The following is a 17,278-nucleotide window of genomic DNA, read 5'->3' as shown; positions in this document are numbered from 1 at the left end:
AACCTGCTACTTAACTTAGGTGCCTCAGTGTCCTGATACGTCGCTCCTGAGCCTATAGTCTGTACCCCAATTCAGTACTCAAAAATAAATGAATCTTTTAAAAAAAAAAAAAAAAAAAAAGATGTGCCTTAGATTGAGAGCTTTTATTGTCTGTTCAGAGAAGAGTTCAAGTTGCAGAAATCTTGCTTGGAAACAGACTCAGTCATATCTGCCACCATGCATCTGGAGTCTGACATTCTTGGGGTCAAATCCAACCTTGACTGTGCTGTGCTTGAACCAACTTCTCTACACCTCAGTTTCCTCATCCCTAAAAAGGTGTATTTATGATAACCGGTGGGATTAAATGCTATGCTAATTTAGAAATGCTGGGCATAGTGCCACAGCATAGTAAACACTCAATTAAGTGCTACTAATTCCGGCCTCCATGAAGGGACAACAGATCCTTGAACAAGGACAGCTGGGATTCTTTGTTTCTCATCTATGTTATAATGAAACGATGTTTTACAAAAGGGTATTACTCCAAGACCTGCTTTCATTTTATGTTGTTTCCCTTAAACTCATCATTTCCCAGCCTCTCTGGTGGTGCAGAGATTAGCACATTCAAGCTATCCCCAGCTACTGCAGCATGAGTTTAATTCCCCACTGGCCAAGGATTGCTACATGGCACAGCAGATATCTCCTGTCTCACCAGCTGCTCTCCTCAGCAGATTTCAGGAGATCCACCTGTTTTGTTCCCCACTCTCTCTGGTGAATCCTTTCACTACCCAACCCCTTCATCCCCCCACACCTCCGGCCTGTGCCCCAGCTCTTGTATGCATAAATAAATAAAGATAAATCTTAAAAAAAGTCATCACTTCCAAGAAGACAACAGCACCATGAAATGAGTACATACTACAATGTTTTATCCATGTACTCAGGATAAAAATAGAACCTGGCTCTATCTTCAGCTGAGGGCTCTTGGGCAACCCACCAATATGGATACATAAATCTCAAAAGCAATATTAATGCATGAGGAGGAACAAGCAGATTGTCAAAGTTCTCCTCTGCTAGGATTTCTGTGCAATCATTAAGTCAACAGATGAGACATCTGCTCTAAAGCAGCTTTTACAATCAGACTTCCTACAGACCTTTGCCTGGAAAACAATTTGAAAGACTCACATCTTTTATCACTACAGTCAGTGCTCAATAACTCTCAGAAATAAAATTCTAAAAGTACCCAAAGCAATTTGAAGAACAGGCTGGGAAAAAAAATCCACACATTAGCTTCTATTATATTTGGCTGTGGAATTTCTCACTTAGCCATGGCTTCAGAGAAGGGGCTTGCAAATCGATTCATTTGTTTCTAATTATAACAATAAATGGATGCAAATTAGCTTTCATTTACTTAAGGGTCCCAAAAGATGAATACATAGAAACAAGAAAATCCTGAGACATTTGAACTAGGCAGGATGGGGTCAATCTATTAGCTGTTAAATGCATCCCATGCCAAGTCGGTGTTTGAAGTCACCAACTGAAGTTTTCAATTCCTGGGTAATGGAGGACAGGCCCTTTTTACCATTATGTCCTTTGTTTATTTTCTTTCTCCCCTGAGAGTTTCCTTTTTCACTTCTTGAAAATGTTTAGCAATGCTTTCTAAAGCTCCAGGCTGAGAAAACACTTCGTTAAAAGAAAATTCAGATGTGTTTGTCTTTGGATGGTCTCTGATATTGGGTGTAAATCCATCCTGGGGGAGACAAGGCCTGAGATTCTCAACACATCAGCTGGTCCCAATCCCCAGAATTTAGAGGGCTCATGGGCAAAGTGGGAAGTTCCTGACAGGGTTTAAACAGCTTTGTGAAGACCTTAAGTCAACCAAAGAAACAAGTGAGGCTCTGGTCTCCTGTCCAGGATCACTTAATTCATTTTGTTTGTCATGCCTTCTAATTGTAGATGCTTCCTGGAAAGACGGACGCCTGCTTTGTCAAGTTAGCTGGGGCTGATTATTCCAGGATGTTCCAGAAAGCAAGCGAGAACTCGCCACGCCTCTTAGGAGGCGAGGCCTCGCCGAGCGGCGGTGGGGCCGTGGGCGGGCAGGATGCCATTGGGCTGTTCTGCTACCGCCAGTGCAGCAGACCGTATCTTCGCTCTTCTTGGTCTGAACACTGGACACACATTTTTGGTACTGAAGTAGGAGTGCCGTCTTCTACATCTTACAATATTCAGAATTTTAAAGGCTGACTGTGGTATGCTGAAGCAGCTTTTGAGAGCCATCTGTGTGCCTTTCGCCCCAATTTTCTATTTAGCGATGTCTTGGCCACAGCTTGAAATCAGTCACAGGGAGAATATTTACACCATGGTAATTGGCAAAGGCTGCAAAGAGACTTATTTTTCCCCCTTGAAGAGTCAGTCATTGAGCGTTTCTCAGCACTCGCTGGCTGTACAGTATGCATTTCATAAACCCTCGTAATTTGTTGAAGGCCTTGTCATCCAACATCCTGTGTCCAAACTTTCACTATTACAATAGATGCATTCTGCTAAATGTAGAACTTCGGCGCGTGGCGCCGGTCACTTCCTTAGGAAACACACTCAGGGGTGGAATCACTAGACAGAAGGCGCTTTCCAGAGCAGCAGCTGTTCTCAACCCCAGGACCAGAGGCGGCCCACGGTGCCCTGGGGGCAGGCTCCTGCGGGTGCTGGGCAGGGAGGCATGGCACATACCTGCGGGCACTTGGCAGCGCTGTAGCAGTCCCCGGCTGTGGCAAAGGGCACGGGGTGACCTTCGCTTGTCCTGGCAAACTGTAAATCAGTGGCTGTGGGTAGGGAGGAGGGGTAAAAGAAGAGGAAAGGTGAGGGTGGGAGAAAGGGGCAGGGAAGGGACAGGATATTGGAAAGATGGAAGGGAAGAACAGTAAGAAAAATAATCAGAGGGAATGGGAGAGAGAAAAACCACAGTATGATTAGTAAGCAAATGGATCCAGATGTGGGCTTGCTTTTTCCTCATTCTACTTGTGGTTCCGAGAGCCTCGTTCCCTGGGTTTTATCAGCATGGACTGTCTCCTCACAGCATGGGAGCCAAAAAGGGGTTTAAGATGACTTTGGAATCGATTCCTATATAAACAAATATGCGAATAACCTTGCTTAAGTGGAATGTAATGGATGATGGTGAATCTCTGGTATATTCCCTCAGAGGTTTTAGGAGGGGGGAAATAAGCCAGAAGAGCATTTCCAGCTACTTCGGAATTATTCCCTGAGGCTTCATCTGTCCTCCAGTGGCCTAGGCACTATTATTGCCAAAATGTGGAGCAATTAGAACCCACATCTTGAAAGCATTAATGGCAGTTTCTCAAGTTGGAGCTAACGTGAAGTTTTAAAAACAACAACAACAATAAAAACAATCCTCATGTTTTTAGTGTGTTTAAACACCCCTCCCCCCTGGCCCCATTGCTCCCGAGACCAGCTCTATAAGCAGCGAAGGTAGATTGAGGGGAGCAGATTTGAGAATCCTGAAAAGCTGTGGCTGGCAGAGCTGGAAGTTCCACTCAGCTCTTAGCCTTTCTGTCTTGTCTTTGGGGAACAGCAGAGAAGGCCTTAATCCTCTCTGCAGTGAACTGTGCTTGGTGGGAAGGAAATCTGAGGCTGTCTTCTACAAAGATAGAGACCTCTGTCAGCTAGCAGAAGCCCTAGGTCTAACTTGGCTGGGCTGTTTTTCTCAGTGAAGAAACCACAGACCTGCTGCCTTTAGCCTCCTCAGTCTAGCTGAAAGCAATTAAAAATATCTTGGTACAAATCAAGTTGAATCGACCTCCAGAGAAATGCGATGCACTATTATGGGTACAATGTTAATGAGGAAAACATTAATTATTCATTATTTCTGCTTTTCCTCTATTCAGGAATGCGTTTAGATGTTTTAGCTGTCCTTAACCACTCCTATGATTAATGTCCCTAACAAAAATGCAGTGCTGGCCAGAGTAGAAATCAGCCTATGTGCAGGCTGGTCGAGGAGAGGTAATTCTGTGCTCCATTTTTCTTCCGTAAATCGACAGTCAGACAAAATTAGCTTTACCCCTGGGTATATGTGTGCACTGTGCAGGTGGGAATAGGGTGGGGGGTGAATGTTGCCACATGAGTCCCTAGCTTTGAGGGTTTGTATCTATTTCTTCGACCTTAAACTATCTGCCGCCACCTTTGCTTTTCCACAAGGTTGCCCGTACCTGGCAAATTCCCATTTGACCTCATGGGCTGTTCCAATGTTAGATTTATGGGATGCTGCCCTGACTTCCCACACTGCCACTTCTCCACCTACTCCACCTATTCATTCATCACACATCTGCAGGCTGTTCACCCCTGTGCTGGGTGCTCTCCAGGTCCCGGGGGTGTAGAAGGGAACCAAAGAGCAGCCTAGCTTACCAGTGAGGCCTCCTGCCTGCCTGCCTGGGTTTAGCCAGGCCTGGATTAAAGCTTCCTGTCACTCCCTTCCACCTCAAAGGCCTCACCCTGACAGTTTTCAGGATCCACTTGCATATCCCCATGTGCTGTTCCACCGAACTTACTTATTATCTGCATGGTGGTCAGGTCTATTCTGATTTTCTGGAAGCTAGAAAACCCCGCGGCTGTGTAGTCCTTCCGACACTGGCAGTCATCACGCCGGCTCCCATTGTAGGGACATTCTGTTGGATTGTGCAACCTACAATCCAGAGAGAATGTTCTGGTAAGGATGGGATGGCATTTCCAAGGACCCCCAGAATGCTGGGCTCTCCTGAGCTTGAGTTCTCCTACCTGTGCCCATAGACTTCGGAGAAATTCTCTAAGTCACCATGGACCAGGGTCATGTACTCCTTGGGGTGGTCAGACTGCATGCCTGCACAGAATATCTGCAAGACAGACCAGAAATAATGCACAAGAGGGACTCAGAAACAAGACACTGAAAGCAAGTGTCACATCCGATATAAACATTCTAGAAATGATGACTGGTGACCCATGTTCACCTTCAGAAGCTTTCCTCTGATGGTCAGGAAATATTCGCCATCTTCACTGGCACCTTTCAGTCTTTTGACTTCCTTGCAGTTCTGGGGTAACTCACCTGGGAAAGGTGAAATGCAAAAATGGGGTAAGAGAGGCCCCAAGACATGCAATGTTTGTCGATGGGCTGAACCACTCTGCTCATGCAGAACTTTTAGCAAATAGTGTAATGGTCAAGAAACAGATACCATCTTAATAAAAAGGGCAGGCACAGAAACGAAGAGAGAAGCCCCATTCCTCATGCTCCATCCAGAAAGAGGGCTTCAGTTGGCTGACTTACAGTTATAGACATTATGGCAGGTTTTTCTTTCTTCTGGCTTCAAATCAGCAGGGCATAATTGGCTGGGCTGGTCCTCGTTGGTTAAACACTGCACAGACCTGTGCATCACTCCAACGCCACAGGAGACTGAGCACTGCAAGCAGACCAGAGTGGGGTGTGGCAATGGAACTCACCGGCATGGTCTTCCCGGGGTGGGGCACTTCAAGTCCGCTGGCACACACAGGGGCCTTTTATACCCTTTGCTGCTGAGCATGAAGAGCTGGCGCCAAGGACCAGTCTCATGCTAAGTTTTACTCACGCACTGGGGCAGTTATACATACACACCTGCCCATATATGTATGTGCATGTACACACACACACACATGCACATGTACAGAATTTTCTCATTTAAGCCACCTAATAGCCCTATGAGACAATAATATTTCATTCTTTTTTATAGGACAAAAATTGGGGCTCAAATACTAAAAACCTCTTCAAGGAGATGCTGGCATCAGGATTCAAATCCTCATCACAGTCAACTGATCGTTTTGGAACACTGAACGACCTCACAGTTGTCAGGGGCCAGGGGGCTGTGGCAATTATCTGGGGTGGTCCCAATCTAATCTAAACTCTTCTTACTAGTTCTAATGCCCCCAAGGTATTGCAGAAACAGGGCTAGAACAGCAATAGAAACCCCAACAACTAACGCCTATAACCTTTATTCATTAAGGCCAGACAGACTTCTAAGTGCTTTTTAAAAAGAAATGTGGTAAATACGGTAACCTGAGTGCTTTTATGTATCAAGTCATCTCATCGTCACAATCACCTACTTTATAGATGAGGAAACGTAAGGTTTTGTACCAAGTTCAAGGTGATATAACTGCTGAAGAGCATTCAGCAAAAGAGGCTGCCTGTTTCACACCCCACGGCAAACCCGAAGACAGTCCTTCTTTTCCCATGATCCCATTTGAAGAGGCTAATTCCTGCTCCTCACCAGGGTGTTTCTGAGAAGGAGAACTGCTTAGGATAGGTCAGGCAGGATGTGGTTAAAACCAGGTTCGATGTTCCACAGTTTTCCTAATGGTAACACAATTGTCTACTTACACTCCCCCAGTTGCCAACTCTCCAGGTAGCCGAGACGGGGCACTCCCTCAGGTAGCAGGGGTGGATGCTGGGGGGCTGTGTGCCGGGGCAGTTGATGGTGGTTTGGTAGCTGTACTCATAATTCTCCTTCCCAGTGTAAATCTCGCTGCAGGAGACCAGCCTTTGTTTGTAGCCCTTTCCACAGGTCACCGAGCACTGAGAAGGAAGGGGGTGAGAGCAGGTTGCAGCGCTCCCTGGGAGGGGGAGGGGCGGGAGGGCAGCCCACACAAGCCCCTGACTTCCACAGCCAGTGCTGACCCGCTAGTAGTGCTGCAGAGGGCTCACTTCATTAGCTTGTTTATGCAATTCAAGCAATGGCCCCAGAGAGCTGGAGACCTGAACCCTCTGTGACTGATGCCTTCCTGGCGGCAGGGCTTCCATGACTTCTTCCCGGGTTGGGGGCGCCTCTCTGGGCTTTAAGTGGGGACTGAGGTGATGCTCTAGCTGTTGCAAGTCCAACGGACAGCAAGCACAGTCAGACTCACTGGCTGACAAATCATGCATTTCTAAACATACAGTGACCACAGCAGAGTCGTGAGCAAGCTGGGTGAGTGTGAAATCTGAGGTCTTAGCCAAGCGAGGACCCAGGACAGTCCTTCCCTACTCTCTGAGGTTTGCTTTCCCATCTCTCATCTGCCCTCCACTTACTTCCTTCTCTCCTCTCCTTCTGGCTATTGACCTATTTCAACTTTCTGCTTCTCTCTTTCTCCCTGCAACCCCCAGGCTTTCAACCCTTTCCCCATCATTACATAGTATTACAAAAATATTCAAACAATACAGAAAAGGAGAAAAGCCAAATATCTTACTAGTGTCCCAGCTTCCTTTTGGGGTGAGACATTTAACTGGCTACTTAGAAGATTTCACAACACATTCAACCTCCTTAATATTTATTTAACATTTTAAACATCCAACTGAGTTACAATGAATTTACTTTTGGTGATTTTTAAAAGGTAATGTCATCAAATAACTGGCCATTTCCTATGACATTGCTACATAAAAGTAAGGTAGAGCATCAGATTCCCTAAGCCAGAGGTTCTTTTGGGGTGCAGGCAGCAGGCATCCCCAGAAACAGTGCGTTACGTTCTTGCTGGGAACACAGCTTCTGTTCATTCTCAATGCCTATTAAAGGCTATAATGTCACCTGAGCTGTTGCTTTAAACCAGATGGTTTAATCCCCTCCTGCAATTCCTCCGTGGGGAAGTCTCCTCCCAGAGCTCCCAAGGCAGTAGGCAGGGGGTGGCGGACGCAAGCACCGCCAGAGGCATGCACAGCCGCCTTTCCAGCTGGCTGCAGAACTGGAAACGCTCCTTGACAGTTCTTCCTTTGGCTGCTGATGTTCAAATGCTTGGAGACCCAGTTGACACTGGGCCAGGGGTGTGAGGCGAGCCCAGAGTGCTTCAGGTGTGGACAGATGGCCAACAAATGCTGTCTGTCCCAGGGGTGGGGATTTCAGAGTATTTAACCTAGCGCCTGCGTGCACTGACTTCAGTCTGAACTAATTCAAACCAGGCTAGTTACCTGACAAGGACAGAGCTGAGTTCTTTTAATCCCGCCACCAGGAATAAAAGCATTTGTGTTGGGGAATACAGTGAGAGCTGGGCATTTACTGATGGAACTGAGCCCTAAATATGAGCAGAGTTTATTCCAAGGCCTCTCCCTCTGCGAAGAAGCTAAAAAGAATATGCTCTCATGATGCAGCTATCAAATGCATCATGAAAATGTTGGCGCCTTAATCCACTCTGTACTATTTTTGAGTGTGGCAGGCTCAATCCTGAGGAGGGGGAGGCTGTCACTGTGACTCCTCATGCCCTGCTGTCCCATGCTTATTTCATCATGGGTGAGGGTACTTTTCTAAGTAGCAAAACAATGGCAAAAGAAGAACGTGGTCTCCCTGCATTAGTGGTACACTTTGGGCCCAAGTCAGGGCATTTCCCCAAGCAGGGAAATTCATGCATCAGTTGGGGGTGACAGAACCCTATTTCCCTTCTGGTCCAGGCCTTCTCAGTTCAGGTTGGGGGAGCTCAGAGACAGCTCAGATAGCCTTGAGAAGTGTGTTCCTGCAGAAACAACTCAACATACAACACATATATCATCTAAATGTAAATATTTATCCCATTCAAAGCTGAAATTGATGCCCTGTCAAACTCTGAAGAGACCCTAGTGATAGCAAGAGCCTTTGCTGAAATGAAGCTAAATTTCTTTTAAGTGGGTATTTTGATGTTTGGTTTCAATGTGACAGGTCTTTCAGTATTTGAGTAAGATACAAGGTTTGAGAATAATATGCAATTACTACGTTGGTTTATTATAATAAAAAGTGTCTCGAGAGGCACTGTCTTCAGGAAGAGATCAGAAAAAAATAGACATTTGTTTTGTTCCTTGGGATCAGAGGTTGTTAAATAAATTAACTTATTTCTGAACCGTGTGTTTGGTTTGCCCATATAATGTTTTAAACCAAAAAAATTAAGCCCACTCTTTAAAATTAACAGATCTCACAAGTCCAGATTTTTGTCCTGTTGAAAACATAAGTTTGGTAACACTGGACCCATAGTTCTGCACGGCCTCAGTAAATGAGCCTGCTTCCTCTACATATCACGGGCTAGTTTGCCATAGTCTTCACCCTCCTCTATTGTCTCCTTGCCACAAAGCTATTTTCTTATACCTAACTTTCTTCAGGCTTTGGCAGACATCATCTGAAATGCAGACTCTACTCACTATGAAAACGCAGACTCTACTAATTCCTTCCTTATAACATTAGGACATCAAGATGAAACAGACTGTAGAGCTGACAGGGGCTCAGTGACATCTCAAGCAGCTCTCCTGACCTGCACACATGGGACTCTGGTTCAGGAAGGCTGCACTTATCAGAAACCCACAACTCACAATGGCAGAACCAGCAGGTGAGTCCAGGCCTCGCACATTCCTGCCCTCGTTAGTCTGTTGCCCTCAGACCATTGCTCCCTGAAAAGAGTGACCAAAGCCCCAGTCGGTACCTCTGACCATTCTCCTGTGATCCAGATGTACTCGCAGGGCTGTAAACTGCAGCTCTCACGGTCTGCAGGCCGCTGGCTCAAGTCGCAGTGCATGCCGTGAACCTCGCTACCTTTGTCCTCATCCACACACACCACCTTGCGGTACCTGGATCCTTCGCCACAAGTCTTGGTGCACTGTGAGAGATAAACCACACTGGTGTGGATATGAAAGACAACAGGTGACATATTGCACCCTGTGATATATACGATGTATTACCATATTAACATATATTATTATTATTACTATATATTAGAGGTACTATATGAATATATCATTGCATTACAACATATTATTATATATGTTATTAGATATAACACATTCTGTTATTATAGTTACTCTGTTTCCTTCTTTCTCTCTCCCCTTTAAAACTGGGAGACCCCTGAGGACAGGAATTGTCAGAGGATTTGGTATTTATTTTTTTAAAGATTTATTTATTTATGCATACAGAACTGGGGTACAGGCCAGAGGTGCAGGGGCAGTGAGAGGATTCATCAGAGACAGAGTGGGGAGCAAAACAGGCTGACTGATGAAGCACACTGCTTCATCAGTGGGTGGGTCAGGAGAGATTTGCTGAGCCATGTGGATCAACTCCCTGGCAGGGGATTGAACTCGTGCTGCAGAGGCTTCAGGGAGCTTCATAATGTGGTGCTTTAACCTGTTGCGCCACCAGGGAGAGCCTGGATTTGTTATTTTATCCCAGCGACCTACCCACCTTGCCCTTGGCATTCATCATGCAGTGAGCAGCTCTGTCAATGGCAGAGTAGGAGGGGAATGATTGGGTTTCAGCTTCTGAAAGGACCTTACAGCCTGTTTACTTCAAACACCCTTCCAAACAATGAATCTTCAAAATGTACAGCTGGATGGTTATCAGACTGGACTGACTTCCTCAAGCGCCTGGGAAATCATTGTTTTCACATTGCTCTTTTCTTCCTATCACAAGGAACTAAAGGATCTCTGTGATTCCAGCCTCTTGTCATGGCTGAATATTCCAGGGAAACGTAACAGACATGTTTCCTTTCTCACTAGAAATGTCTGGCCTGGGACTTGCAGAGCCTTCCTGTGCCTTTTCTTCTCTAGAGTGGACTGCTCTCATCCTCTATTCCCCAAATAGGCATCAGGTCCCATGGCAGGTCCCTGATGGACAAGAGGGGACATGAAGGGCTCAGTTCCAGCTCTTCCAGAGGAGCTATGTTTTAGAGGCAAAGGTAGGCATTAAAGAATTAAACATGGGCTCTCCCTGGTGGCGCAACAGGTTAGAGCTTCACGCTATGAAGCTCTCTGAAGCCACTGCAGCACAAGTTTGATCCCCAGCCAGTGAGCTGACCCACATGGTAGAGCAGACCTCTCTAGACCTGCCCACTGTTCCCCTCAGCAATGTATTTCAGTACATCTGCCCGTTTTGCTCTCTACTCTGTCGCTGGTAAATGCTCTCACCCATCACACCTCTGGCTTGTACCCCATTTCTGTAAGCATATATAAATTTTTTTTTAAAAAAGAAGAAAACAGATCAGTAGTGAGATTTCACAGATACCATAATTGTCATTTTTCAGATGACAAAACTAGAATTTCGAGAGCCTAAGTGACTTGTCCCAGGCTGTGCATCTCTTTGTGAGGGAGAGGGGAGAGATACTCTTATTGCCATTAAAACAAATGAATGAAACAGAGTCCATGGTATGTTTTATTCATTTCTACGCTGTCTACAAATGACTGCCTTTTTGGCTTAAACCCACAGCGAGCCCCACATTGTTCTACCATAGTTATCTGTGTGGCAAAAGGCTTCCCAAAGCCCCTGCTGCCTAAAGTCTGTGTGCCATCCAGTATTCCCAGATTCAGCTGCTCTGGAATGCCTTGGTGAGCGCCCCCAGCCCTGTGCCGAAGATGGATCCTGTGTTCTCCATGCTCCAACCTGTCTTGCCTTTGAGGCTTCTCTAGCTACTGTGAGTGGATGCTGCTGTTACCCACATATTTCATCTACAATTTGTCCTCTAAAGGTCTCTTTAGGGAGGGCTATGGGCCCCCATCTCGTTAGAGCACATGCCTCCTTCCTTTTTTTTTTTTAAAAGATTTATTTATTTGTGCATACAGAACTGGGGAACAGGCCAGAGGCTCAGGGGCATTGAGAGGATTCATCAGAGACAGAGTGGGGAGCAGAACAGGCAGATCGACGAAGTACACTGCTGAGGGGAGCAGCGGGCGGGCCAGGAGAGGTCTGGCTCACCATGTGGTCTCCTCCGGGGCAGGCGGGGTTTGAACTCATGCGGAAGCGGCTTTAGATTCTCAGTGCTGTGCTTTAACCCGCTGCGCCACCAGGGAGGGCCGCCTCCTTCCTTTTATGACCTGCCTTGCTCCAAAGCCTACTTCAGTGCAGGCTTGACTCAGAAATGTCTTTCCTGATGTGCTCTACCTACCTACTTAACGGTAGTAAAATATACACTGGACAAAATTCACCATATTAACCACTGTCAAGTGTATGAGTCAATGGCATTCGTGTTTAATTCACTGTGACGTACCAGCACCCCCATGGTCTAGTTCCAGAAGTCGGTCATCATCCCATAGGAAAATTCTGTACCCACTCAGCACTACTCCTCATTTCTATCTCCCCCCCCCCCCAAACCTGCAGCAACCACCAATCCGTTTCCTGCCTCTTTGGATGAACCTATTCTGGGCAGTTCATGAAAGTGGAATCACCCAGTATGTGACCTTGTGAGACTGACTTCTTCCATGAAGCCTGAATTCCAAGGTGCATCCAGATAGCAGAATGGACTAGTATTTCATTCCTTTTCATGGCTGAACGGGTCCACTGTACAGACAGGCCACATTTTGTTAATTCAGATGTTGCTGGACCCTGGAGATATTTGCATTGTTTGGGGACTATGGTAGAGCTGCTATGACAAGGCAGCTACACATTTGACTTCATTGCTTTTTGGTCCACCCCTGACTGGAAATGCTAGCTTTCCTGGTGTGCCTGGTGCTTTTTTTTTTTTTTTTTTTTTGCCACTTTGTTCTTCTAGGAGCAGAAGCACCATGCTGTATGTCATCTGCAAGCTGAACTGAGTATTTCTTATGCCTGGAAGCAAACTTCAATATCTAGAATAGGGGGTCATTTGCAAATTTTCTAGGGTGCAAACACGTGTTGAAAGCACAAAGAGGCGAACACAGGGTTGGAAATCAATTCAAACTAGTTCAGGAGGCTGCCTGTGCCTGGGTCCCTAGGTAAGTCAGTGATTTCGGGGGTTTCTGTTCCCCTGTGAAGTCATGCTTTTGTTTCTTCATTAAAAAATTGTGTTGGCCCTCCCTGGTGGCACAGTGGGTTAAAGCACAGCACTAAGAAGCTAAAGCCACTTCCGCATGAGTTCGATCCCTACCTAGAGGTGACCCACATGGTGCTGCAGACCTTTCCTGACCTGCCTGCTGATCCCCTCAGCAGTGTACTTCGACGATCTGCCTGTTCTGCTCTCCACTCTGTCCCTGGTGAATCCTCTCACCACCACTGCACCTCTGGCTTGTACCCCAGTTCTGAATGCATAAATAAATAAATCTTTAAAAAAAATGTGTCAAGTGAGTTAGGGTGCTGCTTAATGTTAAAACACAAAAAGAAACAAAATTAACGGCTAATCAGTGATGTGTCACTGTATACAGAAGAAATATTTAACCTCCCACAGAAAAGTAATTCCTTAGAAAAACAGGATTTAGGTGACTTAGAAAAGATAATGATTATTGAGAAGCTAAAACCTGGACTCAACCTTCCAGTGTCCTCTCTTAATTTCACTAAGCCCAAGGGCTTTCAACTGTGTCAATAAGTAACAGTTTAGAGGAGAAATGCAAGAACCCTAAAATACTTTGTGCTTTCTGCCTGTTTCTCTCTCAGTCTTCAAGAATGGTTAACTACCATAAAAACTACTTTGCCAATGGCGGAAAAAGGAGCTGGGAAATCATATCTTGAAAACAACTTTTAAGAAAGTTAAGCTAAGTAAATAAATGACTTGCCCAATGTTCTGGAATTAGTCAATAGTAGCTGAGTCCTAAATCCTAATGAGACTATGGGGCTGGATAACCAGAAAACAAACCCAGCCCATGCCATAGGATTTTATCATTTCCTCTATGTCTCTGGGATTTATGACTCTTTCCTCTGCCCAGGAATATGATCTAGAAAATTCTGAAAAACAGCTGTAAAGTTCAACTAGCTTCATTTTAACTTCTAAAATTTCCTTACAGCTTCTAAGGAAAAAAAAAAAATCTAGCAAGTATAAGTCACACACCCCCAGCCTTCTTATATTTCCGTACATGCTATAATTCAGAAAGCAAATAATCACAAAATAACCTCCAAATTCAAGGGTGAGAAGAAGCTAAAATAAGCTTTCAAAGCACTGTTTTTAGTAGTCAGGTAGGTTAGCCACAGGGTCATCACCTATAAAGCAGGCATTTAATGCAATGGGATAGAACTTACTTTCCTTTGAAAACTGTAATTGAGCTGCTTTGCACTATTTTTTGGGGGGGTATATAATCAAACCAGCTTGGGGTAGGGAGAGAAAAATCACTTCTGATTTACGTGCTCTAACTTTAAAGGCTGTCAGTTTTCTCCATGATGAGAGAAGCCCATCATGGTGCCTTGAGTGCCCAGCCACCATTGTGGGCTGTGTGTGGGCAGACAGGGAACAGAATGAATGGGCAGCCTCAGTGCTCTGTGTGGGTTCTGTGTGCTCCGTACAGGCTGTCTCTAAGGGATGATCATTACAAGTCATTTTCTCTCACATTACTTTCAATTAAACAAACAAACAACATCAACAACAACAACAAAAGCAGCTTAACACACAATGGAATACTACTCAGCAATCACAAAGATAAACTCATGCCTTTTGCAGCAACATGGATGGAGCTGGAAGGGAGGATCATGCTTAGTGAAATAAGCCAGATAGAAAAAAAAATAAACCAGATGGTTATACTTATAGCAGGAGCATAAGGGATCAGGAAGAAAAGAAAAGAGAGAGAGAAACAAATACAATAGAGTAAAAATGAAAACACTGAACAACTATAACCCAGAGATATTTTATGGGGGTAGGAAGGGCAATGGGATCGGAATTGGGGTGGGAAGAGTGCACTGGACTGTGGTGATGGCACACAGGTGAATTGGTGCTGGGAAGCCCATGGGGATTACAACTGAGATGAAAAAAATGCACAAAATGAAGAATGATGTAAAAAATATATATATAATATTAAAAACAGAAAGAGCAGCTTAAGTAATGGGTTCTATTCTCCAAGTTCATTTTCAGTCAGGTATGTAGAATTGGACATTTTTATTCAAGAAAAGTACATCTGTGATGGAAAAGGCAGACCCCAGGGTAACTTCTAACCAAGCAGGCCCAGGGACACATTCATGGTCCTCTGCCCCTACACAGCACAGGACAGCCCCTTGTACCCCCCCCACCCCCCATGGCAGGCATAATGCTAAAGTCATTCACTCAATCAACTACTACATTCAGTGGGCCCCCTTCTGGGGCGGGGCTGTGGCCCACGCCTGGCTTCTCCCTATTCACCCTCTCTCCCTCTTAAGACAGCAGTGGCTGCTCCCTCAGCATGGAGTCTCATGCTTCATGGGTCAGGGCAGACAGCCACACTCTCTGTGTGACGGAGTAAGATGGCTCCGGGGCTTCTGGAAGAGTACAGGAAGGGAGAGCCAGAAGAATTCCCACCATGAAGAAAAGGGGGTGCCCTGGTAAAGGTAGATGAGTAATAGAAGCAAAGGAGGAGAGTATTAACTAGGCAAGGAGGGACGAAGTGGCCGGGAGTGGCTCTCCTCACATGGAGGCTAGAGAAGCATGTTGTGGGGAGGTGGGCAGGAAAATAACTATGGCAGTTTAAGGGTGTTAGCATGTTTAATGTGGGATGAGGATTCCAGAAGGTGGACAGAGACCAGATCCTGAAGGAACCTGGAAACTTCCCACACAACTTAGGAGAAAATCCAAACCCTTGCCCTGGCCGGTGGGGGCCTTGCTGCCACCTCGTGTCAGCCCTCCACTCCCTTCACTCACCCTGCCCCCAACCATATTGTGCTTCTGACAACAAACACACTGGGCTCTATCTTCCTTCTACCTGGAATGACCTTTGATTGCCCTTCACCTCACCACCTTTGAGAAGGTGAGGCCTGGTCATCCTCTCTGCCTCGGCATATGGTTCTTCCTCCTGGCACTTTACACAAACAGCAATTTCACAGACTGTGTCTGTGACTTGATGGTCTGTCTCTCTTGCTGGGCAGTCACTCCCACCACAGCATTCCCTATTCTCCATGGCATCCCAAATGCCTAGTGCCTGGCACTTAGCAGTTTAGTTCATTTCATGTGTTGACTGGGAATGAATGCTGGAACAAGTAATAACACATTACTATCTGGCCCTCACACACATCAAATCCAGATGGCTCTCTACTGTAAATTTATAACATCCTTGCAACCAACTGACCAGAAACCTGCTGCCCATTTCTGACTTTCTGTGCTAAAGGGATGAACTTAGGAATCATTCTATGCTTGAGCTCAGATCCAAACATACATTAGCGTAGCCATGGTCTGGGCAGTTTTGCAAAGGCAGACACATCTAAGCACAGCTTGTCTGTGGTGACATAAGAAAAACCAACCAACAAACAAGCAAATAAATAAACAAAACAGCTCTTCTTACAAGGAGAACAGTGTGCTTACTTACGCTAAGAGATTTTAGACTATTATGATAACAAAGAGCTGAAGAAGAAAGAGCATATTTGGTCACATTGTTTTCTAATTTCCTTCCTTCTCCATCCCTCCCTCCTATATCTACCCTCCTTCTTTTTCATTCATTCCTTCCTTCTATCGTTTTGACCTTCCATTCCTTTGCACCTTCTTTCCTACAACATGTGTCTTTTATGCTCTAAGGCCTCTGTTAAATGCTGGGGAGAACTGGTGAGCAAGCTCTATGATAAAAGAGACAAAATAGGCAATAAGCATTCAGAGTGCTAAGTGCCAATGCTGAGTGTTTCCTAGGTACCATGAGAGCTGGGAGGAGAGTCCTGACTCAGTCATTAGTGGTCAGCATGGGCATCTGACAGGAAGTGGTATCTTGGTGGAGGACTGAAAGATGGTAAAAGTGACTGAAGTGAGGGAAAGAGAGGGGCAGCCTTCTGTGATACAAAGGCAGAGGGAAGAAAGGGCTCTGAGGAAATGTTAATTTTTTAAAAAAATAACATTTGTAAGACCTGGATGATTCATTCCTTAATGTGAGAGAGCTATTCCCCACACCTAATTCATATTTGATAGAAAGACCTCTGTAGCTTTTGTAATTTAATGTCAGAGTATAATACTATTGATGCATAAATCCTTTAGGAAAATGATTTTCTAAAGAATTAAAAGGTTTTTTTCCCCCTCAAACAGCCTCATGAGCATTAGAATTCTAAAGTGAGTAAAACAAGCACCACAAGGCCAAATAACACCCTTAAAGTTGGTGGGTGATAGTAAAAGCCTGGCCCTATGATACCCAGGCTGCTCTGAATCGCTGGGTAGCGCGGGCCTCTTTGCTGAAGAGAAGTGGCAACTGTAGAGCCCTAATATGTGCTGGATGCTGAACATCTCCCCTAATCTCACTTTAATCCTCACAGTGCCCTTCAGCAAAGTCTGCCATATAATTCCATTGTTCAGAAGAGCTCACCAGAGCCCAGAGACATCCTGTAGAGCCACACCATCAATGGTCTTTAGTTTACAACATAGTGTTTCTAGAGCATAAAAAGTCACAAAGCTGGAAACTAGTACAACCACTATGGAAAACTGTTTGGAGGTTCCTCAAACTGCTAAACATGGAGCTTCCCTACGACCCAGCAATCCCACTCCTAGG

At 45.4% G+C, this 17,278-nt stretch overlaps 1 protein-coding gene across 2 annotated transcripts in view; it reads right to left on the bottom strand.

Annotated features, from left to right (window-relative positions):
* Positions 1–17,278, bottom strand: part of ADAMTS9 (ADAM metallopeptidase with thrombospondin type 1 motif, 9) — a 162,660-nt gene that overhangs the window by 14,152 nt on the left and 131,230 nt on the right. For both annotated transcript variants that reach the window (XM_004676000.2, XM_004676001.2), the window contains 7 exons: positions 9,391–9,564; positions 6,362–6,556; positions 5,279–5,411; positions 4,965–5,059; positions 4,756–4,850; positions 4,530–4,663; positions 2,698–2,789 (listed from right to left, as the gene is read on the bottom strand). In XM_004676000.2, coding sequence (XP_004676057.1) covers positions 2,698–2,789; positions 4,530–4,663; positions 4,756–4,850; positions 4,965–5,059; positions 5,279–5,411; positions 6,362–6,556; positions 9,391–9,564 — 918 coding nt within the window. The remainder of the gene's footprint in view (positions 1–2,697; positions 2,790–4,529; positions 4,664–4,755; positions 4,851–4,964; positions 5,060–5,278; positions 5,412–6,361; positions 6,557–9,390; positions 9,565–17,278) is intronic.

Source organism: Condylura cristata, unplaced genomic scaffold (genome assembly GCF_000260355.1).
Source record: "Condylura cristata isolate star-nosed mole 26May11 unplaced genomic scaffold, ConCri1.0 scaffold00004, whole genome shotgun sequence".
NCBI classification, from domain to species: domain Eukaryota; kingdom Metazoa; phylum Chordata; class Mammalia; order Eulipotyphla; family Talpidae; genus Condylura; species Condylura cristata.
The sequence above is the reverse complement of the archived record's forward strand: the minus strand, read 5'-3'. Positions and strand labels throughout refer to the sequence as shown.